Source organism: Pseudophryne corroboree, chromosome 1 (genome assembly GCF_028390025.1).
Source record: "Pseudophryne corroboree isolate aPseCor3 chromosome 1, aPseCor3.hap2, whole genome shotgun sequence".
Classification (NCBI taxonomy): domain Eukaryota; kingdom Metazoa; phylum Chordata; class Amphibia; order Anura; family Myobatrachidae; genus Pseudophryne; species Pseudophryne corroboree.
Genome location: NC_086444.1, coordinates 1,116,894,859 through 1,116,920,073, shown reverse-complemented (window position 1 = coordinate 1,116,920,073; position 25,215 = coordinate 1,116,894,859). Strand labels below are relative to the sequence as shown.

The 25,215-nt window shown below is 45.2% G+C and overlaps 2 protein-coding genes across 3 annotated transcripts in view; one reads left to right on the top strand and one right to left on the bottom strand.

Annotated features, from left to right (window-relative positions):
- FAM114A1 (family with sequence similarity 114 member A1) overlaps nt 1–24,061 on the bottom strand; it is a 156,213-nt gene extending 132,152 nt beyond the window's left edge. Inside the window, exon 1 of the mRNA XM_063922606.1 lies at nt 24,038–24,061. The gene's annotated coding sequence lies outside the window, so the exon portion shown is untranslated. The remainder of the gene's footprint in view (nt 1–24,037) is intronic.
- The window catches only part of LOC134927734 (toll-like receptor 1), a 57,990-nt gene that overhangs the window by 14,099 nt on the left and 18,676 nt on the right, over nt 1–25,215 (top strand). Inside the window, exons 2-3 of one of the 2 annotated variants that reach the window (XM_063922629.1) lie at nt 6,043–7,572; nt 8,092–9,473. The exons of the other annotated variant lie outside the window; for it this stretch is intronic. Coding sequence (XP_063778699.1) covers nt 6,129–7,572; nt 8,092–9,026 — 2,379 coding nt within the window. The 5' untranslated portion in view covers nt 6,043–6,128 and the 3' untranslated portion in view covers nt 9,027–9,473. Of the gene's footprint in view, nt 1–6,042; nt 7,573–8,091; nt 9,474–25,215 lie in introns of those variants that run through there. 2 annotated transcript variants of the gene reach the window in all.

Below are 25,215 nucleotides of genomic sequence, written 5' to 3'. Positions count from 1 at the left end.
TGTTATCTGCCTGGCAGGTACATAACAGTAGGCAGATAAAAGCAGTGGCCGGCACATGACACAAGAAGTGGGCAGATAACAGGTGAGAAGATTTATAGTGGAGGGCAGATTACAGGAAATGTCAATTGTTTCCTAATCTAGTCTATTTGAAGATCCTGATATGTGCATCAAGAAATTAGCTTCAGTATAGGCATGTGTATACAAGGCACTGAAAAAAAATGTAATTCATGCATTAGAAATCTCCTATCACTAACAAAACCTAACCAACGTATACTCTTCACTTGTCTCAATGGGGTATATTTACTAACATTCGTAATTTTCGGAAAAAGGTCAAAGTTCAATCACGAATGACATCGAAAGTGTAAAACTGCAACTTTTTGAATTTATTACGCCTAATTTACTAAGCTGTCGTATTCGGATTTTTCATTTGTTCCGATGTCGATGTCATTCGTGTTTTTTTCCCGTTTTTTACGGCAGTGATTAGCAAAACACTGCCGACTTTATCACAATGAATCTCGGCCGGATCTGTGTGATCCGTGCTGGGGTTCATTTTTTTTTTTTTTTAAATAAACACTGTAAAACGGAGAAAAAAAATGCGTGGGGTCCCCCCTCCTAAGCATAACCAGCCTCGGGCTCTTTGAGCCGATCCTGGTTGCAGAAATATGGGGAAAAAATTGACAGGGGTTCCCCCATATTTAAGCAACCAGCATCGGGCTCTGCGCCTGGTCCTGGTTCCAAAAATACGGGGGACAAAAAGAGTAGGGGTCCCCCGTATTTTTAAAACCAGCACCGGGCTCCACTAGCTGGACAGATAATGCCACAGCCGGGGGTCACTTTTATATAGTGCCCTGCGGCCGTGGCATCAAATATCCAACTAGTCACCCCTGGCCGGGGTACCCTGGGGGAGTGGGGACCCCTTCAATCAAGGGGTCCCCCCCCCAGCCACCCAAGGGCCAGGGGTGAAGCCCGAGGCTGTCCCCCCCATCCAATTGGCTGCGGATGGGGGGCTGATAGCCTTTTGTGAAAATGAAAAGATATTGTTTTTAGTAGCAGTACTACAAGGCCCAGCAAGCCTCCCCCGCATGCTGGTACTTGGAGAACCACAAGTACCAGCATGCGGCGGAAAAACGGGCCCGCTGGTACCTGTAGTACTACTACTAAAAAAATACCCAAAAAAAGACAATACACACACACCTTGAAAGTAAAGTTTTATTACATGCAGCATCCACACAAACATACATACATACTTACCTTATGTTCACACGAGGGTCGGTCCTCTTCTCCAGTAGAATCCATGGGGTACCTGTTGAATAAATTCTACTCACCAGATCCAGGGTACCAGGCTCCTCGGATAATCCTTTTGTAATCCACGTACTTGATTAAAAAAAAAAAACGGAGACCCGAGCCACGCACTGAAAGGGGACCCATGTTTTCACATGGGTCCCCTTTCCCCGAATGCCAGAAACCCACTCTGACTGATGTCTAAGTGGGTTTCTTCAGCCAATCAGGGAGCGCCACGTTGTAGCACCCTCCTGATCGGCTGTGTGCTCCTGTACTGTCTGACAGGCGGCACACGGCAGTGATACAATGTAGTGCCTATGCGCTCCATTGTAACCAATGGTGGGAACTTTGTGGTCAGCGGTGAGGTCACTTTCGGTCAACCGCTGACTACAAAGTTCCCACCATTGGTTACAATGGAGCGCATAGGCGCTACATTGTAACACTGCCGTGTGCCGCCTGTCAGACAGTACAGGAGCATACAGCCGATCAGGAGGGTGCTACAACGTGGCGCTCCCTGATTGGCTGAAGAAACCCACTTAGACATCAGTCAGAGTGGGTTTCTGGCATTCGGGGAAAGGGGACCCATGTGAAAACATGGGTCCCCTTTCAGTGCGTGGCTCGGGTCTCCGTTTTTTTTTTTTAATCAAGTACGTGGATTACAAAAGGATTATCCGAGGAGCCTGGTACCCTGGATCTGGTGAGTAGAATTTATTCAACAGGTACCCCATGGATTCTACTGGAGAAGAGGACCGACCCTCGTGTGAACATAAGGTAAGTATGTATGTATGTATGTTTGTGTGGATGCATGTAATAAAACTTTACTTTCAAGGTGTGTGTGTATTGTCTTTTTTTGGGTATTTTTTTAGTAGTAGTACTACAGGTACCAGCGGGCCCGTTTTTCCGCTGCATGCTGGTACTTGTGGTTCTCCAAGTACCAGCATGCGGGGGAGGCTTGCTGGGCCTTGTAGTACTGCTACTAAAAACAATATCTTTTCATTTTCACAAAAGGCTATCAGCCCCCCATCCGCAGCCAATTGGATGGGGGGGACAGCCTCGGGCTTCACCCCTGGCCCTTGGGTGGCTGGGGGGGGGGACCCCTTGATTTAAGGGGTCCCCACTCCCCCAGGGTACCCCGGCCAGGGGTGACTAGTTGGATATTTGATGCCACGGCCGCAGGGCACTATATAAAAGTGACCCCCGGCTGTGGCATTATCTGTCCAGCTAGTGGAGCCCGGTGCTGGTTTTAAAAATACGGGGGACCCCTACTCTTTTTGTCCCCCGTATTTTTGGAACCAGGACCAGGCGCAGAGCCCGATGCTGGTTGCTTAAATATGGGGGAACCCCTGTCAATTTTTTACCCATATTTCTGCAACCAGGATCGGCTCAAAGAGCCCGAGGCTGGTTATGCTTAGGAGGGGGGACCCCACGCAATTTTTTTAAAGAAAATAACCACTTTCCCACCCCTTCCCACTGATATACATGCACGGATCTCATGGATCCCTGCATGCCTATACAATCACGGATTAAAAAAGCAGGTCTGTTTTTTTTTAGCACTTTTTTACGAGTTGTAATTTTTCACGGCAGTGTTTTATTTTTTTTGGCTTTGCACTTCTTAGTAAATGACCGAGATTCCTACTTAAACAGCCGCGTTTTGACCGATGGTGTATTCATTCGTAATTTTTTTCTTGGACTTCCAAAAAATTACGAATGCCCTCATCACTGCCGTGATTATTGCTTAGTAAATTACCGAGATGACACTTTGATGAAAAAACGGCATCTCGGTCAAAATCGGGACCTTAGTAAATATACCCCTATGCATCCATTTTGTACCTAGAGCTAAGGATCTCCACCTCCAATCATTACCTGCTATCGCTGCCAGTTAGAGAACTATTTCTCAGGCTGCACCAACTCTGTGGAATTCCTTCTATCATACAACAAACACAGGACCCTAATAAGAGAGGGGACCCGTCTCTAGTCTCTATCTGAGCCCCCTCCTCTCCAGCCGGCAGTGGAATCTGTGTGAGCACTAGTAGATTCTGGCGATGTACTAGAGTCTACTGAGTATGTGCCCCAGTCTCTGGGGAAAATACGCAGTGGCCATTTTCCCAGTGATCTGCAGAGCTGCCACAGCGGATGTGGGTCTCTGGAGAGGTAAGTAATGATGAAACTGGTACAGCGTGTGTGGTGTGGGCCCAGGGCTGCCACCAGAAATTGTGGGGCCCGGGACTGACAAAATATGCAGACCCCCCTCCTTTACAAAAAATATTTTAGACAGATATTTTGCGCAAAGTTATCAAGCCTGTCACCACGTCAAGGTAGACTCTTTAGGTAGGTGATGAATGAACCACCCTCATTAAATAAACCCTAGTGCCAGATATACCCCCAGTGCCAGATATGCCCCCATTGCCAGATATGCCCCTAGTGCCAGATACATATATGCCCCCAGTGCCAGACATGCCCCCACAGTGCCTGCCAGATATGCCCCTAGTGCCAGATATGCCCCCAGTGCCAGATATGCCCCCAGTGCCATATACAGAAATGCCCCTACAGTGCCTGCCAGATATGCCCCCATTGCCAGATATGCCCCCATTGCCAGATATGCCCCTAGTGCCAGATACATATATGCCCCCAGTGCCAGACATGCCCCCAGTGCCAGATATGCCCCCACAGTGCCTGCCAGATATGCCCCCAGTGCCAGATACAGAAATTCCCCCACAGTGCATGCCAGATATGCCCCCAGTGCCAAATACATATATGTCCCCAGTGCCAGATATGCCCCCACAGTGCCTGCCAGATATGCCCCCAGTGCCAGATATAGAAATGCCCCCAGTGCCAGATATGCACTCTGGTCAGACTAATAAGCAACCTGCAGCATTTAACTTCATGTATAATCCCACATTTTCCTATACACTTGTAAGAGCCTTCTTTTTATCAAGTCTTTGGTTGTGGTATGTTGCTAATTGTAAAGCACTGTTATATATGCTGGTGCATTATAAATTAATGTAAGTAATAATAAGGTTTTGTATTTTAACTGAAATAGTTATTTAACGAAACCACTTTATTATTACAATTCATGGGCTGTTTTGCACTAAACTGCTAATGAGGAATATATTTGCTGTCAACTGGCACGGGAAGCAGCTAGCTTCCTGGTGAACGGGATCCCCGCTGTCCATTTACCGACGACGGAATCTCGAGGGAGGACACAATCCCAGGGTCTAAATACCGACGAGAAAATGGGATGCCGGCATCAAAATACAGACAGCTGGCATTCCGATCTCCCTGACAGCGGGATGCTTCCGTTCTGCCGTGCGCGGGGCAGGGGGTGGCGGTTAGGTTTAGGCAGTAGAAGGAGGGTTAGGGTACAGGCACAGGAAGGTTAGGATTAGGGACCAGGGAGGAAGGGTTAGGCACACAGAAGGGGAGGTTAGGGTAAGGCACCCAGAGGGGAGGGTTAGGTTTAGGCAGCGGGGAAGGGAGGGTTAGGCACCAAGCGGGGAGGGTTAGAGTTAGGCACACAGAAGGGGAGGTTAGGGTTAGGCACCCAGTGGGGAGGGTTAGGTTTAGGCAGCGGGGAAGGGAGGGTTAGGGTTAGACACCAAGCGGGGAGGGTTAGGGTTAGGCACCCACAAGGCAGGGTTAGGGATGGGAAAGGTGAGGGTTAGGGGGCTAAATGGGGGTCTGTCAGGATTCTGATGGTAGGGATGCCTCTGTCGTTTTACTGACCACCACCATCCCGTTCATCGGTAAGTCATACTGAACACACTGGCACTTAGTTTTTTTGTCACATTGGCTGCACTCTGTGAATTTTATCTTCTAGTACAGGATTTGGATTTTCTGGTCCTAATAATATACAAGTGCAGTCTTTCAAATCCAGAATGTTTGGGGAACTATTTTGGATATCGGATTTTTCCATATATTGGAATATTTGCATTCCATAATGAGATATCTTGGGGATGGGAGCCAAGTCTAAAGTAAACACAATGCATTTATGTTTCATATACACCTTATCTTATACCCAGAGCCTGAAGGTCATTGTATACAATATTTGTAATAATTTTGTGCATGAAACAAAGTTTGTGTACATTGGACCATCAGAAAGCAAAGGTGTCACTATTTCAGTCGCACTCAAGAAAGTTTGTAATTCAGAATATTTTGGATTTCAGAATATCAGATGGGAGACCCAACCTGTAGTTGTATTTGACACTCAAGTTATTTGTGCGCTGCAGATGGATCTTGCCATGTACTATAAATAACTTATCCAGGAGGTCCCTTCTCCTATTAGAAAGGTCTATTTGCATATATGTGGCAAGCATTGTAGCTTGGAATTCTCACCTAACAAGTAATGTTTTATTGAGGAAGCCTGCCGAGAAAAGTTTCTTTATAACTGCTTTTATGGTTGAGTGATTGTTCATTGAACAGCCACACAGGCTGTATGTACAGGGACTGTGCGCTGCTGCAGCATTACTAGTTGAAAAATTGGGCAAAATCAGGTGATCCATTGCCCTGGATCCATTCAAACCACTCCCCGGTCTATCCATCCTCATATCTGAGCGCAGTTTTAATCAGGGTCGGATTAAGGAGTGGTGCGGTTGACAGTTTTTATGTATAATAAAATATATTGCACCTTCACAGATTGTTTTTACAATTTTTTTTTATAAAAATGAATAGTTCCCTCTTACTATTAATCTAATCTATTAATTTGTGCTTGCTCTTGGTGGAGTCATTCCAACATCTAATTAATTATATGTATCTACTTTGCAGTTTAAAATATGAAATCTGCTGGGAATAATTCATGCCACTGACCAGAATCACCACATAAATTGAAGACAAAGGTCCATTGCGGAAATATGGCTGCAGTATTCATTCTCACCCTCGCCTCTTTCCTTATCTGCGCGCAGTGTTCTACATATCCAGCGATGGAGAATAGCGAGATTGTCGCTAACTACTCCTATGAGTCTCTGACTAGCATACCTAAGGATCTGCCCTTACAGACAACGGTACTAGATCTATCACACAATAGCATCCACACACTTGAAGCAGTAGACATCAAGAATTTGTTGGAACTCAAAATCCTATATATCTCTCATAACCTTATCACTGAGCTAAGTGCAGATGTCTTTGATTCCAACGATCACCTGAAGTATTTGGATTTATCCAACAACATGCTTGAGAATATCTCAAGCACCTTTCCAGATCACCTTCATCATTTGGACATTTCATCTAATAAATTTAAGACATTGTCCGTTTGCAGAGGCCTCGGGAATCTGCGGCAGCTGAAATATTTAGGCCTTAGCGCAGCTGAGATTCTGCGATCTGATTTTGAAGCTATTTCTCACTTACAACTACAGCATGTGGTCATTGACTTGTACCCCCTATCGTATTACGAAAATACTAGCTTACTTATGCTGAATACAAACCACCTTCACCTCTCTTCACTGTCTGATCAAAAGGACCTTTTCAGTGTACTTTTTGATGCCGTCAACACATCAGAATTTTTGGAACTTTCAAATTTTGGCCAATGGCAAGCCGGAAAAGACCTAAACAAATATATTTCCGATGTAGCCAGGAACTCCCGAGTGACCCGTCTAACCATGAAGAACCTTTCTCTACCATGGAACATAGTTGTCTTCGTTTTGCAGGAAATGTGGCACTCATCCGTTGAGAGTTTACATCTATATGATTTCATATTGGAAGGGTTGATTTTCAAAGTTCCATTTGATTATTCTAACACGTCAATGAAAGAGCTTTTCATGCATAATATTACAATCAAAACGTTTTTGTTTTCTCAAATAAATTTGTACAGACTCTTTTCCGAAATGAACATTCTGAACTTGACTATACTTTCTGCCAATTTGCTCTTCATGCCTTGTCCTTTGAATCCAAGCACTTTCCAGTACATTGATTTTTCCAATAATGTCCTCACAGATGATCTATTTCAGAATTGCCTGATGCTGACTCAACTGAAAGTATTGAAGTTGTCAGGAAATAAGCTTCAAAAGTTATCGAAAGTGAGCTCTATGACGGAGAAAATGGCCTCATTGCAATATCTAGATGTCAGCAGGAACCCGCTGGGTTACAGCCAGGAAGACTGCCACTGGTCACAGAGCATACGAGAGCTGAATCTGGCAGATTGTTCTTTGTCTGACTCTGTTTTTCAATGTTTGCCAAAAAATATTGAAACACTGAATGTGCAAAATAATGATATCTCACATGTTCCGTTGCATATAACACGTTTGGAGAAATTAGAATATCTTAATCTGGCATATAATGCACTGTCTGATTTGCCAGACTGTACATTGGCCCTCATTCCGAGTTGTTCGCTCGGTATTTTTCATCGCATCGCAGTGAGAATTCTCTTAGTGCGCATGCGTAATGTTCGCACTGCGCATGCGTCAAGTAACTTTACTAAGAAGAAAGTAATTTTACTCACGGCTTTTTCGTCGCTCCGGAGAACGCATTGTGATTGACAGGAAATGGGTGTTACTGGGCGGATGTACGGCGTTTTAGGGGCGTGTGGCAGGAAACGCTACCGTTTCCGGAAAAAACGCAGGCGTGTCTGGAGAAACGGTGGGAGTGCTTGGGCGAACGCTGGGTGTGTTTATGACGTCAGCCGGGACCGAAAAGCACTGAATTGATCGCACAGGCAGAGTAAGTCTGGAGTTACTCAGAAACTGCTAACTCGGTTTTGATCGCAATATTGCGAATACATCGGTCGCACATTTAAGATGTTTAGATTCACTCCCAGTAGGCGGCGGCTTAGCGTGTGTAACTCTGCTATAATCGCCTTGCGAGCGAACAACTCGGAATGAGGGCCATTGTTCCCTCGTCTTATGATGCTCAACGTGGATCGCAACCAAATTCCGTACCTCTCCACTGACTCTATGGCAAAGTGCAAAAGTGTGGAACATATGAATGTTGCTAATAACCCATTCCATTGTTTTTGTGAAATAAATACACTCATTAATGAAGAAAGGCGATCACCAGGAAAAATGATTGGTTGGCCGGATGCCTATGTTTGTGACCGGCCGGATGAATTGAAGGGGGTCAATTTGAAGGATTTCTACATGCCAATAATATACTGCAACATTTTCATACTTATACCAGTTATTATTGTGCCAACACTCATTGGCCTTGCTGTCATTTTTGCCATGTGTAAGTACTTTGATGTACCATGGTACATAAAAATGATTGGACAGTGGACACGGACAAAGCACAGGACTAGGAGAACCAAGAGAGGTTATCAGGAACTCCAGAATGATTTAGACTTTCATGCCTTTGTCTCTTACAGTGAATATGATGCATCTTGGGTTAAAAATATATTTTTGCCGAACATGAATGATTCTCTGCGGATCTGCCAGCATGAGAGGAATTTTGCTCCAGGAAAAAGCATTGTTGAGAACATTATAAATTGCATTGAGAAGAGCTACAAGTCCATTTTTGTCTTATCCCCACACTTCGTCCAGAGCGATTGGTGTCATTATGAACTCTATTTTGCTCATCACAGAATGTACTCCGAGAACACAGACAACCTCATCCTTATTCTGCTTGAACCCATTCCCCAGTACCTTATTCCGTCAAAGTACTACAAATTAAAAGCTCTCATGGCACAAAGGACATATTTAGAATGGCCAAAGGAAAAAAGCAAACATGGTCTCTTTTGGGGAAATCTAAGGGCAGCTATTAGCATCACTTTATCAGATCCAGAGCAAGACAGTAGCTGCTCTGTCCCCAGTGTGAGTGCGTAGGTAGATCGCTTAGATGGACACTTAAAGTTAGGCTTGCCATATTAATCCTTTAATCCAGGACATTTATGATTTACACAGGTTCTGTGGCTGGCTAAATTCAAGCCTGCATTACACCCAGGGTCGGATCTAGACTTTTCTTTTAGGGGGGGCGGTTTACGGTTTAATCTTGACCCCTCCCCTCTCCAGTCCTGACTCCTCCCCCTCTCGTCTTGACTCCACCCCTCTCATCTTGACTCCTCCCCTCTCCCGTATTGACTCCTCCATCACACAAATAGGTATAGTTGCAGGTAAAGGATTTGTTAGTGGATGTTAGGTATAATAATCACTTCTACAACACATCAAAGCAAAGTTCCCCAATATGACATCTATCCAAATCCCTCCTTATGTTCATCATAATGTATGACACGTCACGTACAGTTGTGATACCTACAGTATAAAAAGTTATAATCCCCTAATATTGGGGTATAGCAAAAGAAAATTAAATAAAATAATTAAATAAAAACAAAATGTCTTGAGTAATTATTTGCATCTATTTCTCATCTTAATATGAGGTACTGATATAGACAGTCAATCATCAAGGTTTATGTCAATGTCGTTATGAAATACAGTATTATCATAAACCTTGATGATTGACTGACTCTATATAAGCGCATTATATTAAAATGAGAAACACTAACAATGTGATAATACCTATAATTCCTTTCTTTGGGATACTAGCAACTTTTATGGATACAAATGGTAACAACTGGCATACTATGTGTTACTGAACCAGGAAGGGAAGACACATTATAATACCCTGTTATATTATTATAATAAGGGGAACTGCTGAATAGTACCAAGGGGATTTTAGGCACAGAGTCTTGGGGGGTTAGGCCAATTATTTGATAATCCCACACAGTACTCAACACTTGCCAACCCTAACAGATGAATTCCACATTTGTAATTGTCCAATAATGGAGTTTGAGACTAACCAGGATTAAGTGAGAGTACGTAATACTCGCAGGAGTTCAGCCGTGGATTAAAATCCCTTTTGCATCTATGTGCCACATAGGTTTGGGAAATCCCCCCACCACCCTTTTTTTTCCCCCAGAAAAATGTTGCTAGTATACCAAAGATATCTGATTGATACAATTAATTTAAGGAATTATAGGTATTATCACATTGTTGTATAGAATTTAGCCAGTGCTACTGCATATGTAGGTTGTTCATAAATATACCACTTCAGATACAGCAGATGACATACTTCTTATTAGGCTCACTCAGCTATCCCCAAAATGAAAGGGATAAGCAAATATAGTGAAGTACTGTTTAATAATTGTAAATTTCAGCCAAACCTGAGCCTGCACCAGTGGGAGAACCCAGGACTTGCACTGTTTCAAGTGCATTCTGAACTGCTTAAAAACAGTTCATGTCTAGCTGGTAATTGTCAAAATTTGGCCACTTGGAAATACCTGTAATCTGTGTGGAGTTTATATGTTTTTGTTTTTCTCATATTAAATCTTACAATTATTAAACGGTATTTCACTATAAATTGCTTATCTCTAACATTTTGGGTATATCTGAATGAGCCTAATAAGAAGTATACTGTGAGATATGACATCTGCTGTATCTGAAGTGGTATATTTATGAATGACCTACATATGCAGTAGCACTGGATACGTTCTATTCAACCTTTTTTGGCACATATTTGGTGAAGATGTGAGGATACCTTTAAGTAAAATATTGAGTTCACCGAGCTGCTTTTTTTCTGCTTGTGCAGGATTGTCTATTTTATATATCTATTATCAGATTGTTACTGTTTCTCATGTTAATATGAGGTGCTGATATAGAATAAGTCAATCATAATTAATCCAGGCATTCTGCTTTAATTTAATATTTTTTTGCTATACCCCAATATTAGGGAATTACAACTTTGTATACTGTAGGTATCACAACTGTACATGATGTGTCATAAATTATGATGAACATATGGATGGTTTAATAGAGGGCCATCAAAATATGGCATTTGTGGCAACAACAGTGACAAGACATTGGGCATAATTCAGACTTGATCGTAGCTTTGCACAGCTACGATCAGTTACTCAGACATGCGGGGGGACCCAGCACCGGGATAGTCCGCCCCGCATGTCTGGCTCTGCCCCACCGTACAAGTTCAAAAGCATTGCACAGCGGCAATGCTTTTGTACTTGATGAGTAGCTCCATACCAGCGCAGCTCCTGCGTATAGGCAGGGAGCTACTAGTCACTGACCGGGTCACAGCGGCTGCGTGTGACGTCACGCAGCAGCCGCAGCCTGCCCCCCGCACGGTCCGGGCACACCTGCGTTGCCCGGACCGCACCCCTAAAAAGGCGGCCAAACGCCACCGGCCTGCACCCTCCTGCCCAGCGACCGCCTCTGCCTGGCAGGGCTGAGATGGCCGTCGGCTGTCTGGCATGCGCCGGCGTATGCGCAGTTCAGACCTGATCGGCTGCTGTGCGAAAATGCACAGCAGTGATCAGGTCTGAATTAGGCCCCTTGTCTGTAATAACATAAGAGAGTGAGGCTCCCCAGGACACACCATATCAAGCAATTGAAATATTTTTAGGGATTTGGATAGATGTCATATTGGGGGACTTTGATTTGATGTGTTGTAGAAGTGATTATTATACCAAACACCCACTAACAAATCCTTTACCTGCTTATCTTGCAATATATCCCACCAGCTATTAGGATGCCATTTATAATCAAGGGATCTCTCCCATTGATATATAAACTGTTTGATGCACATTATAGGACCAATGCTATACAGGAACTTGAAGACAGTTGTAACTAATACTCATTTGTGAGGCTACTGTGAGGCCACCTTGTAGGTGAATTATACGGTGAGGACAATTCCAAGTTGATACCTCATAGAAGGCGTATGGTGTTATTTATGAGAAATTAACCAAATAGAGGACAAATTAGCATTCACCATATTTTTTGTATAGCATTTTTATGCACACTTTCTTTCTGTACTTTTACACGCATCTCTCTATAATTTTAGTATTTCACTGACAGGACGTGATATGTAATGTTTAATATTATGAAATACAAGGAATGTTTTAAAACCTATACACTACTGCAGACATCCTCTGTTCTACTGTGTTGCACATATGGGAGACTCAACCTGTAATACCCTGCCTAGGGAATATAGCAAGAAGATCTCTTACTGGCTGGTTCCACTGCAACAGGCTGGTAGGATGGTCCCTCTTCCACAGGCTGGTCAATGGTACAGGTTGGCAGGAAAGTCCCTCTGGCAGCTGGCTGGTCTCTGGGTGCAGGAATGCAGCATGCTCTCAGTGTGCAGAAAAGTCAACACACTATACTGTTTCTATTAGCCCACTAGCCTGTCATGTAAGTGAAGCCACGCCCCCAACACACAGCCACTTCCTGGATCTCCTATTATCAGCACAGACTGAGAGCTGGGGAGATGAAAGCAGTCTCAATAAACAAACTATGTTGATTGATTAACTGCTGTGCAGGCCAAAAGGGTGAGTGGGGAGAAAGGGGCACCCGCTGTGAGCTGCTGAGACTCACACCACTCACTATAGCTGACAGCCAGCTGAGATAGGAATGGGTTAAGGAGCAGGACTTCACAGACAGTTTGTCCGTAGGCAGGAATGTGCTAGGGGGGGGCGACCGCCCCCACCGCCCCCCTCTGTATCCGTGCCTGATTACACCTGGTATTAATCAGCCACAGAATCATAGGTGTCCCGAATTAAAAGGATATTATGGCAACCATTCTTAAAGTGGAACTATCACCTGTACACAGTTTAGGTGGCCATTTGGTACCCTGCATTAATAGTTCTAAGCATATATTACAAAATTTACAAGGAAGTAGTGAAATTACTGGGGCATGAGTTTCCAGATAGCCTGACTATTGGTTCCATGCCGTTACATAGTTGCCAACAGTTCTTAATTTCCACAGACAGCCCTAGGTTTTAATGATTTCCCTATTTTTCAGCATAGACCAGCTGCACTGTTAATACATGATAGATTCAATTCCTGCTATCTTCTGCAAAGAAGATACTAACTAAGATTCAGAAGTCATAGTTACAATAATTTGCAAATATATGATCCATGATGTCACACCACTTCTACTAAGATGATGTTCCTAACCCTGACAGCGAGAGTCCCATTGTTGGGTCATATAGTCATGTGTTTTTAAATTCAGATGGTTGGAACTTTTAGTATCGGGGCAATAGGTAAGAGGGGTCTGAACCCGCTATCCATTTAATTTTCACTCAGCTGGGACAAGCTTACCCGAACCACTGTCCCGACAAGATGACTTTGATAAATCCCCAGGAAAACACATCTGTTCTTTCTGAGAATTGCCGTAATAACAGATGAATCTTATCGGGTCGAAACAGTGTTGCGTCATAAAGAGATCCCATAATCTCAATCTTTGAATAATTATATTATTTTATTATCTTATTACTGAGATTAAGGTTAACGTGTGTCCCTTTTGTTACAGGTTAGAGTGAGTCAACTAATCAAGTTGCCTATTGCTGGTCTGTAAGGACCACGTCGGCTCTGCAATCTCCATGTTACGTTACTGATTCCATTTGTATTCGTCACTACCCTTTAATATTCATTGATGAAGTTTGGCGTATAGGAATATATGGTAGGAATTGAACCTGAAATTCAGAAAAGGTGACTAACAAGGATTTCCAGAGACAAATATTTTGCATCTAAGATTGTCTTTGGCAGACTCAGGGCCGTCTTAAGAGCAATGTAGGCCCTTGGGCATAGTATTGCACTGGGCCCCCTACCCATCCTCCAGCGGCAGGGGTGGGGGGTGCTATCAGCGGCAGCATTGATGTGCTGCGGGTGGTAGGGGATGCTTAATACGTAGGGTAAAATAAGAATTTACTTACCGATAATTCTATTTCTCGGAGTCCGTAGTGGATGCTGGGGTTCCTGAAAGGACCATGGGGAATAGCGGCTCCGCAGGAGACAGGGCACAAAAGTAAAGCTTTCCGATCAGGTGGTGTGCACTGGCTCCTCCCCCTATGACCCTCCTCCAAGCCAGTTAGGTACTGTGCCCGGACGAGCGTACACAATAAGGGAGGAATTTTGAATCCCGGGTAAGACTCATACCAGCCACACCAATCACACCGTACAACTTGTGATCTAAACCCAGTTAACAGTATGATAACAGCGGAGCCTCTGAAAAGATGGCTCACAACAATAATAACCCGATTTTTGTAACTATGTACAAGTATTGCAGATAATCCGCACTTGGGATGGGCGCCCAGCATCCACTACGGACTCAGAGAAATAGAATTATCGGTAAGTAAATTCTTATTTTCTCTATCGTCCTAGTGGATGCTGGGGTTCCTGAAAGGACCATGGGGATTATACCAAAGCTCCCAAACGGGCGGGAGAGTGCGGATGACTCTGCAGCACCGAATGAGAGAACTCCAGGTCCTCCTTAGCCAGAGTATCAAATTTGTAAAATTTTACAAACGTGTTCTCCCCTGACCACGTAGCTGCTCGGCAAAGTTGTAATGCCGAGACCCCTCGGGCAGCCGCCCAAGATGAGCCCACCTTCCTTGTGGAGTGGGCCTTTACAGATTTAGGCTGTGGCAGGCCTGCCACAGAATGTGCAAGTTGGATTGTGCTACAGATCCAACGAGCAATCGTCTGCTTAGACGCAGGAGCACCCATCTTGTTGGGTGCATACAATATAAACAACGAGTCAGATTTTCTGACTCCAGCTGTCCTTGCAATATATATTTTTAATGCTCTGACAACGTCCAGTAACTTGGAGTCCTCCAAGTCACTTGTAGCCGCAGGCACTACAATAGGCTGGTTCAGATGAAATGCTGACACCACCTTAGGGAGAAAATGCGGACGAGTCCGCAGTTCTGCCCTGTCCGAATGGAAAATCAGATATGGGCTTTTGTAAGATAAAGCTGCCAGTTCTGACACTCTCCTGGCCGAAGCCAGGGCTAGTAACATGGTCACTTTCCATGTGAGATATTTTAAATCCACCTTTTTTAGTGGTTCAAACCAATGAGATTTTAGAAATTCCAAAACCACATTGAGATCCCACGGTGCCACTGGAGGCACCACAGGAGGCTGTATATGCAGCACTCCCTTAACAAAAGTCTGGACTTCAGGAACTGAAGCCAATTCTTTTTGAAAGAAAATCGACAGGGCCGAAATTTGAACCTTAATAGATCCCAATTTGAGACCCATAGACAATCCTGATTGCAGGAAATGTAGGAATCGACCCAGTTGAAATTCCTCCGTCGGAGCACTCCGATCCTCGCACCACGCAACATATCTTCGCCAAATGCGGTGATAGTGTTGCACGGTTACTTCCTTCCTTGCTTTAATCAAAGTAGGAATGACTTCTTCCGGCATGCCTTTTTCCTTTAGGATCCGGCGTTCAACCGCCATGCCGTCAAACGCAGCCGCGGTAAGTCTTGAAACAGACAGGGACCCTGCTGAAGCAAGTCCCTCCTTAGAGGTAGAGGCCACGGATCTTCCGTGATCATCTCTTGAAGTTCCGGGTACCAAGTCCTTCTTGGCCAATCTGGAACCACTAGTATCGTTCTTACGCCTCTTTGCCGTATAATTCTCAATACTTTTGGTATGAGAGGCAGAGGAGGAAACACATACACCGACTGGTACACCCAAGGCGTTACCAGCGCGTCCACAGCTATTGCCTGCAGATCTCTTGACCTGGCGCAATACCTGTCCAGTTTTTTGTTGAGGCGAGACGCCATCATGTCCACCATTGGTCTTTCCCAACGGGTTACCAGCATGTGGAAGACTTCCGGATGAAGTCCCCACTCTCCCGGGTGAAGGTCGTGTCTGCTGAGGAAGTCTGCTTCCCAGTTGTCCACTCCCGGGATGAACACTGCTGACAGTGCTATCACATGATTCTCTGCCCAGCGAAGAATCCTTGCAGCTTCTGCCATTGCACTCCTGCTTCTTGTGCCGCCCTGTCTATTCACATGGGCGACTGCCGTGATGTTGTCCGACTGGATCAACACCGGTTTTCCTTGAAGCAGAGGTTCTGCCTGGCTTAGAGCATTGTAGATTGCTCTTAGTTCCAGAATGTTTATGTGAAGAGACGTTTCCAGGCTCGTCCACACTCCCTGGAAGTTTCTTCCTTGTGTGACTGCTCCCCAGCCTCTCAGGCTGGCGTCCGTGGTCACCAGGATCCAATCCTGTATGCCGAATCTGCGGCCCTCCAATAGATGAGCACTCTGCAACCACCACAGAAGAGATACCCTTGTCCTTGGAGACAGGGTTATCCGCTGGTGCATCTGAAGATGCGACCCTGACCATTTGTCTAACAGATCCCTCTGGAAAATTCGTGCATGGAATCTGCCGAATGGAATTGCTTCGTAAGAAGCCACCATTTTTCCCAGGACTCTTGTGCATTGATGTACAGACACCTTTCCTGGTTTTAGGAGGTTCCTGACAAGCTCGGACAACTCCTTGGCTTTTTCCTCCGGGAGAAAAACCTTTTTCTGAACCGTGTCCAGAATCATCCCTAGGAACAGCAGACGAGTTGTCGGCATTAACTGGGATTTTGGAATATTCAGAATCCAGCCGTGCTGTTTTAGCACTTCTTGAGACAGTGCTAATCCCCTCTCTAGCTGTTCTCTGGACCTTGCCCTTATTAGGAGATCGTCCAAGTATGGGATAATTAATACGCCTTTTCTTCGAAGAAGAATCATCATCTCGGCCATTACCTTTGTAAAGACCCGAGGTGCCGTGGACAATCCGAACGGCAGCGTCTGAAACTGATAGTGACAGTTTTGTACAACGAACCTGAGGTACCCCTGGTGTGAGGGGTAAATTGGAACGTGGAGGTACGCATCCTTGATGTCCAAGGACACCATAAAGTCCCCTTCTTCCAGGTTCGCTATCACTGCTCTGAGTGACTCCATTTTGAACTTGAACTTCTTTATGTACAGGTTCAAGGACTTCAGATTTAGAATAGGTCTTACCGAGCCGTCCGGCTTCGGTACCACAAATAGAGTGGAATAATACCCCTTTCCCTGTTGTAGAAGAGGTACCTTGACTATCACCTGCTGAGAGTACAGCTTGTGAATGGCTTCCAAAACCGTCTCCCTTTCGGAGGGGGACGTTGGTAAAGCAGACTTCAGGAAACGGCGAGGCGGATCTGTCTCTAGTTCCAACCTGTACCCCTGAGATATTATCTGCAGGATCCAGGGATCTACCTGCGAGTGAGCCCACTGCGCGCTGAAATGCTTGAGACGACCGCCCACCGCCCCCGAGTCCGCTTGAGAAGCCCCAGCGTCATGCTGAGGCTTTTGTAGAAGCGGGGGAGGGCTTCTGTTCCTGGGAAGGAGCTGCCTGTTGGTGTCACTTCCCCCTTCCTCTGCCTCGTGGCAGATATGAATATCCCTTTGCTCTCTTGTTTTTAAAGGAACGAAAGGACTGCGGTTGAAAAGTCGGTGTCTTTTCTGTTGGGGAGTAGCTTGAGGTAAAAAGGTGGATTTCCCGGCTGTAGCCGTGGCCACCAAATCTGATAGACCGACTCCAAATAACTCCTCCCCTTTATACGGCAAAACTTCCATATGTCGTTTTGAGTCCGCATCGCCTGACCCCTGTCGCGTCCATAAACTTCTTCTGGCCGAAATGGACATAGCACTTACCCGTGATGCCAGTGTGCAGATATCCCTCTGTGCATCACGCATATAAAGAAATGCATCCTTTATTTGCTCTAAAGACAGTAAAACATTGTCCCTATCCAGGGTATCAATATTTTCAATCAGGGACTCTGACCAAACTACTCCAGCACTGCACATCCAGGCTGACGCTATAGCTGGTCGTAGTATAACACCTGTATGTGTGTATATACTTTTTTGGATATTTTCCATCCTCCTATCTGTTGGATCTTTAAGTGCGGCCGTCTCAGGAGAGGGTAACGCCACTTGTTTAGATAAGCGTGTGAGCGCCTTATCCACCCTAGGAGGTGTTTCCCAGCGCGCCCTAACCTCTGACGGGAAAGGGTATAAAGCTAATAACTTCTTTGAAATTAGCATCTTTTTATCGGGGGCAACCCACGCTTCATCACATACATCATTTAGTTCTTCTGATTCAGGAAAAACTATAGGTAGTTTTTTCACACCCCACATAATACCCTGTTTAGTGGTACCAGTAGTATCAGCTAAATGTAACGCCTCCTTCATTGCCAAAATCATATAACGTGTGGCCCTACTGGAAAATACGGTTGATTCGTCACCGTCGCCACTGGAATCAGTGCCTGTGTCTGGGTCTGTGTCGACCGACTGAGGCAAAGGGCGTTTTACAGCCCCTGACGGTGTTTGAGGCGCCTGGACAGGCACTAACTGATTGTCCGGCCGTCTCATGTCGACAAACGACTGCTTTAGCGTGTTGACACTATCCCGTAATTCCATAAATAAAGGCATCCATTCTGGTGTCGACCCCCTAGGAGGTGACATCCCCATATTTGGCAATTGCTCCGCCTCCACACCAATATCGTCCTCATACATGTCGACACACACGTACCGACACACAGCAGACACACAGGGAATGCTCTTAACGAAGACAGGACCCCACTAGCCCTTTGGGGAGACAGAGGGAGAGTTTGCCAGCACACACCAAAAGCGCTATATATGACAGGGATAGCCTTATAATAAGTGCTCCCTGTATAGCTGCTTTTATAATATAATTTTTGCCACTATTTTGCCCCCCCTCTCTTGTTTTACCCTGTTTCTGTAGTGCAGTGCAGGGGAGAGACCTGGGAGCCGTCCTGACCAGCGGAGCTGTGTAAGGAAAATGGCGCTGTGTGCTGAGGAGATAGGCCCCGCCCCTTTTCCGGCGGGCTCGTCTCCCGCTCTTTAGTGTATTCTGGCAGGGGTTAAATATCTCCATATAGCCCCGGAGGCTATATGTGAGGTATTTTTTAGCCAAATAGGTTTTCATTTGCCTCCCAGGGCGCTCCCCTCCCAGCGCCCTGCACCCTCAGTGACTGCCGTGTGAAGTGTGCTGAGAGGAAAATGGCGCACAGCTGCAGTGCTGTGCGCTACCTTTAGAAGACTGAGGAGTCTTCTGCCGCCGATTCTGGACCTCTTCATGTTTCAGCATCTGCAAGGGGGCCGGCGGCGAGGCTCCGGTGACCATCCAGGCTGTACCTGTGATCGTCCCTCTGGAGCTGATGTCCAGTAGCCAAGAAGCCAATCCATCCTGCACGCAGGTGAGTTCACTTCTTCTCCCCTAAGTCCCTCGTTGCAGTGATCCTGTTGCCAGCAGGACTCACTGTAAAATAAAAAACCTAAGCTAAACTTTCTCTAAGCAGCTCTTTAGGAGAGCCACCTAGATTGCACCCTTCTCGGCCGGGCACAAAAATCTAACAGGCTTGGAGGAGGGTCATAGGGGGAGGAGCCAGTGCACACCACCTGATCGGAAAGCTTTACTTTTGTGCCCTGTCTCCTGCGGAGCCGCTATTCCCCATGGTCCTTTCAGGAACCCCAGCATCCACTAGGACGATAGAGAAAAGTGAATAGTGGAGTGGGCTTCATTTTCTGGTGGGAGGGCAGCTTGCTTGACTGCAGATATATCAAGTTCCTCAAAGTAGATTTCTTAGCTTTGAATGGGATACAAAAACTAGAGAGTCACACTTTTCCGGAGGTACTGGGGATTTGGGGATCAGAGTTCAGGAACCAGAGCAATCCACCAATGAAAATATAAAACTACATATTAGGCATGTGGAGCTGGAGCAGGGACCAGCTGCTTGAAGGCTGATATCTCTGGTTCTGGGCATAGTAGAGACAAGCTGACAGTATCCACCACAAGGGGAGAGTCCCAGATTTTGGAGTATGCCCTCAGAAAAACTCTAAGTCGGACAGAACCTGAGATATCTGGCTGGGAAGAGCAATTAAGAGGCTGGGATGGGGACCACTGCTTTCAAGTTGGATATCTCCGGTTCCCTAGGTATTTCTTGCCTCTCATGCCAGGGCAGATTGTCTTTGGAAATTAGAGAAAGTTGACAACTATGCCGCATATGTTACTACAATAGTGATATATAGATAGTTGGGGGGAAACTTTCCAATTAACATTACATAAACAAAAAATAAAGGCATCCACTAACGCTATTGGTTATGGACAAATCAGCCCATTTTTTAATTATAAGGGAATTTAAAAAGTTCTGAATTCATGCATTTTCCTCTTTTTGACTCAGTTTATATGTCTTCACACATCAGTGCATTGAAAGCATTAAAGCAATTACGGATCTAAGCACAGTTCCCTTTTTTACTATTTTAGATCTCTAACTCATGATGTTTAACTTCCCATAGTTCAGAATCTCGCTTCCCCTGAATTACCAGGAAAAGTAATAACAGGTTCCTAGAACTATTTTACATTATTGGGCAGCAAGAAGAAAGTATGGGGCAGAGTTTAAGAACGAGCACAGCCCATGTCATAGATCAGTATTTCATTTCAAAATGGTGGGAGCCCTAATCTTTTCTCCACTTTACCTTGTAAAACCTAAATAAGCCCATAAAACAATTTGACCTCACATCTAACACAGGGCAATAAAAAATAGGTAATGCTGATGATTCATTCCTCTGCCAAGCACTAGCACGGACGGGTTGGGTAAGTGATCCTAACAGTCAGGATGCCAATGGTCAAAATGCAGACAGTGGTATCCAAACGGTCAGAATCCCAACACATTTTGCTAAGTTCTGTAACCCTTACCCACCCCTGCTGCAGTCTAACCCTTCCCTCCCGCAGCCTAACCCTCCCCTTCCGCAGCCTACCCCTAACTCCCCCCTCCCACAGCCTAACCCTAAGCCTCCCATCCTGCAGCCTAACCCTAATCTCCCCCTCCTGCAGCCTAACACTATGCTCTACCCCCTCACAGCCTAACGTTATCACTTACCTTAATACTTACCGGCAGAATGTGTCGGCATTCTGACAGTCGGGATGCTGCTGATGGTATTGTGAGCGTCGGCAACCTGACTGTCGGAATGCTGATTACATTCCGGCACAGACTTATGTTTTATGTCAATTATCATTGAGACAAGTTATCTCCAGCTCTCTGACTTTTCGCTCAGTATGGGATATATATATATATATATATATATATATATATGTTCATATGTTTTCTTCATTCTATTAATGACAGCAAGTATGAAATCATGGTTATTTGTGTAATCATACACAGTGCGTGCTGTTCTTTTTAATTGTAGCTTTTGCACCATGTAGTAAATGAGAGTTATGGCTCAGTTACAATTGCACTATTTACCCAATGGAGCTCTAACTTACCCGATCACAGGGATCATTGAAGAAAAAATTAAATGAAAAAAAAAAAAAAAATAGAATAGTAATGACCTTTTTTTCAACAAGCTGGTAAAAAGTAATAACATTGTCTATGTACTGTACACAGAATATGTGAGGCAGATTTGTTTGCACATTCAGATTTCCAGCAAAGTCTTTACACATAGAAGGTATAAGGTAGAACTGAATGTCAGCCCGTTTGCATAGTGTATCTTGCTTTATTTTGCAAGGCCCAGGTAATGAGCAGGAACACATATGTCTGTGTAGTTGCACACAATTTGGGCACATTGACCACCGAAGTGACATAACTGGGGTGGGGAAGAGTACTGACATAGGCAAAGCTCAGTGTGGGTGTGCTCATGGAAATGCAGGTGATGTGCATATACAGTATACACCTGATACTATACAGGAAGGTATTGGGATTTTGGCACTTGGGATGCCGGCGGACAGAATACCGACAGCGGCATCCTGACGTGCAGGTTCCCAGCACCTGTTTGGTAAATATAGTAACACTAACCGGTATGCCAACCCCACTAACCCCCTAACCCTACACCCCCGCAGCCTATCCCCAACCCTCCCTGGTGGTGCCTAAGCTCCCCCTCCCCTGTCCCCACAGCCTAATGCTGGGTACACACTGGCATAATTGACCTTAATCCACTTTTACTCAATATCCGTAGTTTGAGCATTTAAAAAATATCCTTTATCTGCCATGTAAGGGGGGGGGGGGGGGGGGTGAAGTCTGCAACTGGGTGATCATGATGTGTTTAGAACCCATTGCTCTCTGTTATAATGATTGATTCCATGCAGCAACTATAAAAATTATATCATATCTTACACTGTGTATTGCATAGGTCTAAAGACTAGCTAACATCACTGTCTGGTGCCCCCTCTGCAACTTCACTGAACCCAGGGTCGGACTGGCCCACAGGGGTACAGGGGAAACCACCGGTGGGCCCCACTTTCTGAGGACCCACTCCTTCCTCTTTGGATCAGTTTCCAGACTGTGCACTTGTATTATACAAGGTAGATAATGTATGTTGCATTACACTGCACAAGACAATTGTGTATTTCAGTGCTCTGTGGAGGATGGCCACTCCCCCTTTGTAGGCTGACCACACCCATAAGTATGGGCCCCTATTACCGCATTCCCCCGGTGGGCCCTTCATGCCCCAGTCCGACACTGACTGAACCTTTTAGCATTTTGACTTTTGCTTATAATTTAGTTGCACTGTAGGTTTGCACTGTAACTTTACTGTATAGTTTATACTTCTGGCTGTAAGGAATGATCACTGTATACTGTTGTGCCTCAGTGCTTTCTTGGTACTTTCAAAATTAAATATGTTCTGTGAGTTTTACTTTAACTGTATATACTGTAAGTTATGTGTCATGAATTTATTTTATTATTTATTGACATTTAATTATATAGCTCTAGCATATTCCATTGCATTTTACAACTGGGAACACGATAATAAAATAATACTGGGTCCCAAATGTAATAGAGTGAGAGTTTCAGAAAGTGAGAGATGTGGTAAGGTTTTGCAGGTAAATGGTCAACCTGGATTTGCAGTGTAAATGATTGCCACTTTAGAAACCTGAAAAACCTTACCAAATCTCTCACTTTCTGAAACTCTCACTTTATCACATTTGGCCTTGGGTTTTGATAGACAGAAAGGTAGCAGGGCCCAGCTGGCAAGCTTACATTCTATAACAAGCTATAGGAATAAATAATATGCAAACTCAGGCTAAAAATCCAATGGTAAAGACAGGGGTGTATCTAGGGGTCCAAGCGCCCCTGGCAAAGTAAGGGCTGGTGCCCCCCCCCCTCCCCTCCACACACACACACACACACACACACACACACACACACACACACACACACACACACACACACACACACACATTTGAAATAAGGAGGGTGTATAAAAAAGGGTGTGGCCTTGTGGGGAAGGGGCGTGGCCACACAATAGTAATTCAAATTATGCCAAATATGATTGACAGGCAGAGGCGAAGGGCGGGGGGCGGTGATGGACCATTGTGGGGGTGGCGTGGGAAAAATGGAGTCAGGCGTCTGCATTTTCGGGGCGGCTGAGTGACATCACACACAGCCATCCCTATGTAAAAAATGGCGGCAGACCACCTGCATATGCAGCCTAGCTGCAGCTGCAGGGGGTCGTCCACAGTTGCTGCGACCACAATTAAGTTGCGGTCGCAGACGCTGAGCAGGCCATTCAGCATACTGGACGGCCTTGCCCTGCGATTGATGAGCATCCCCCAGCATGCAATAGAGCAGAATCTGCAATCCTTACCGAATAACCCCCACTGCCTTTAGTACATCCGATCCCGCCCATAGGCACACATATACACTTACATACATACTGTCACACACACACAAAACACATACAGTACATATGATATAAAGTACAGTCACACATGCAGTATATACAAATAGTTACACACATACACACATATATACAGTCACATATATATATATATATATATATATATATATAGTTACACACTTATTCACATACATAGTCACACACTAATACACACATAAATACAGTAGACACACACACACACACACACACACACACACACACACATAGTCACATACATAAATGCAGATACAGATACACATACAGTCAGACTATATAGTGTTTACCCCCCTCACTTCACAGACAGGGTACACTCAATGCATGTACTTTAGTAGCTCCTTGTCCTCTCCCTCTCTCCTCCATGCTGCTGGGTTGCCTGGCACTGACTGAGTGCCGTGTAGCCCCGCCCCCCTGTTTCCATTCCGTCCACTTCCCGAAGGTCAATGCCGTGCAGTGCAGTCTTGTGCCACCCCTCCCCTTACTTAATCCGGATTGTACCTTGTGACTGTCTGCTACTGCCGGCGTCGGTGTCCAGCTGCACAGCACTGCACTAGTGATCTATCAGACTCAAAATAAACTACAGCTCCCGGAGCTCACGGCAACAAGGGATGCTGGGAGCTGTAGTTTATGTTGAGTCTCATTACAAGTGAGGTGCTGAGCGCTGCCACCTGACACTGTCAGACAGTCACCAAGTCTGACAGTACTACTGGATTCTAGTACTAGAGATGTGCACTTGAAATTTTTCGGGTTTTGTGTTTTGGTTTTGGGTTCAGTTCCGCGGCCGTGTTTTGGGTTCGACCGCGTTTTGGCAAAACCTCACCGAATTTTTTTTGTCGGATTCGGGTGTGTTTTGGATTCGGGTGTTTTTTTCAAAAAACCCTAAAAAACAGCTTAAATCATAGAATTTGGGGGTCATTTTGATCCCAAAGTATTATTAACCTCAAAAACCATAATTTCCACTCATTTTCAGTCTATTCTGAACACCTCACACCTCACAATATTATTTTTAGTCCTAAAATTTGCACCGAGGTCGCTGGATGACTAAGCTAAGCGACCCAAGTGGCCGACACAAACACCTGGCCCATCTAGGAGTGGCACTGCAGTGTCACGCAGGATGGCCCTTCCAAAAAACACTCCCCAAACAGCACATGACGCAAAGAAAAAAAGAGGCGCAATGAGGTAGCTGTGTGAGTAAGCTAAGCGACCCTAGTGGCCGACACAAACACCTGGCCCATCTAGGAGTGGCACTGCAGTGTCACGCAGGATGGCCCTTCCAAAAAACACTCGCCAAACAGCACATGATGCAAAGAAAAAAAGAGACGCAATGAGGTAGCTGTGTGAGTAAGATAAGCGACCCTAGTGGCCGACACAAACACCTGGCCCATCTAGGAGTGGCACTGCAGTGTCACGCAGGATGGCCCTTCCAAAAAACACTCGCCAAACAGCACATGACGCAAAGAAAAAAAGAGGCGCAATAAGGTAGCTGTGTGAGTAAGCTAAGCGAC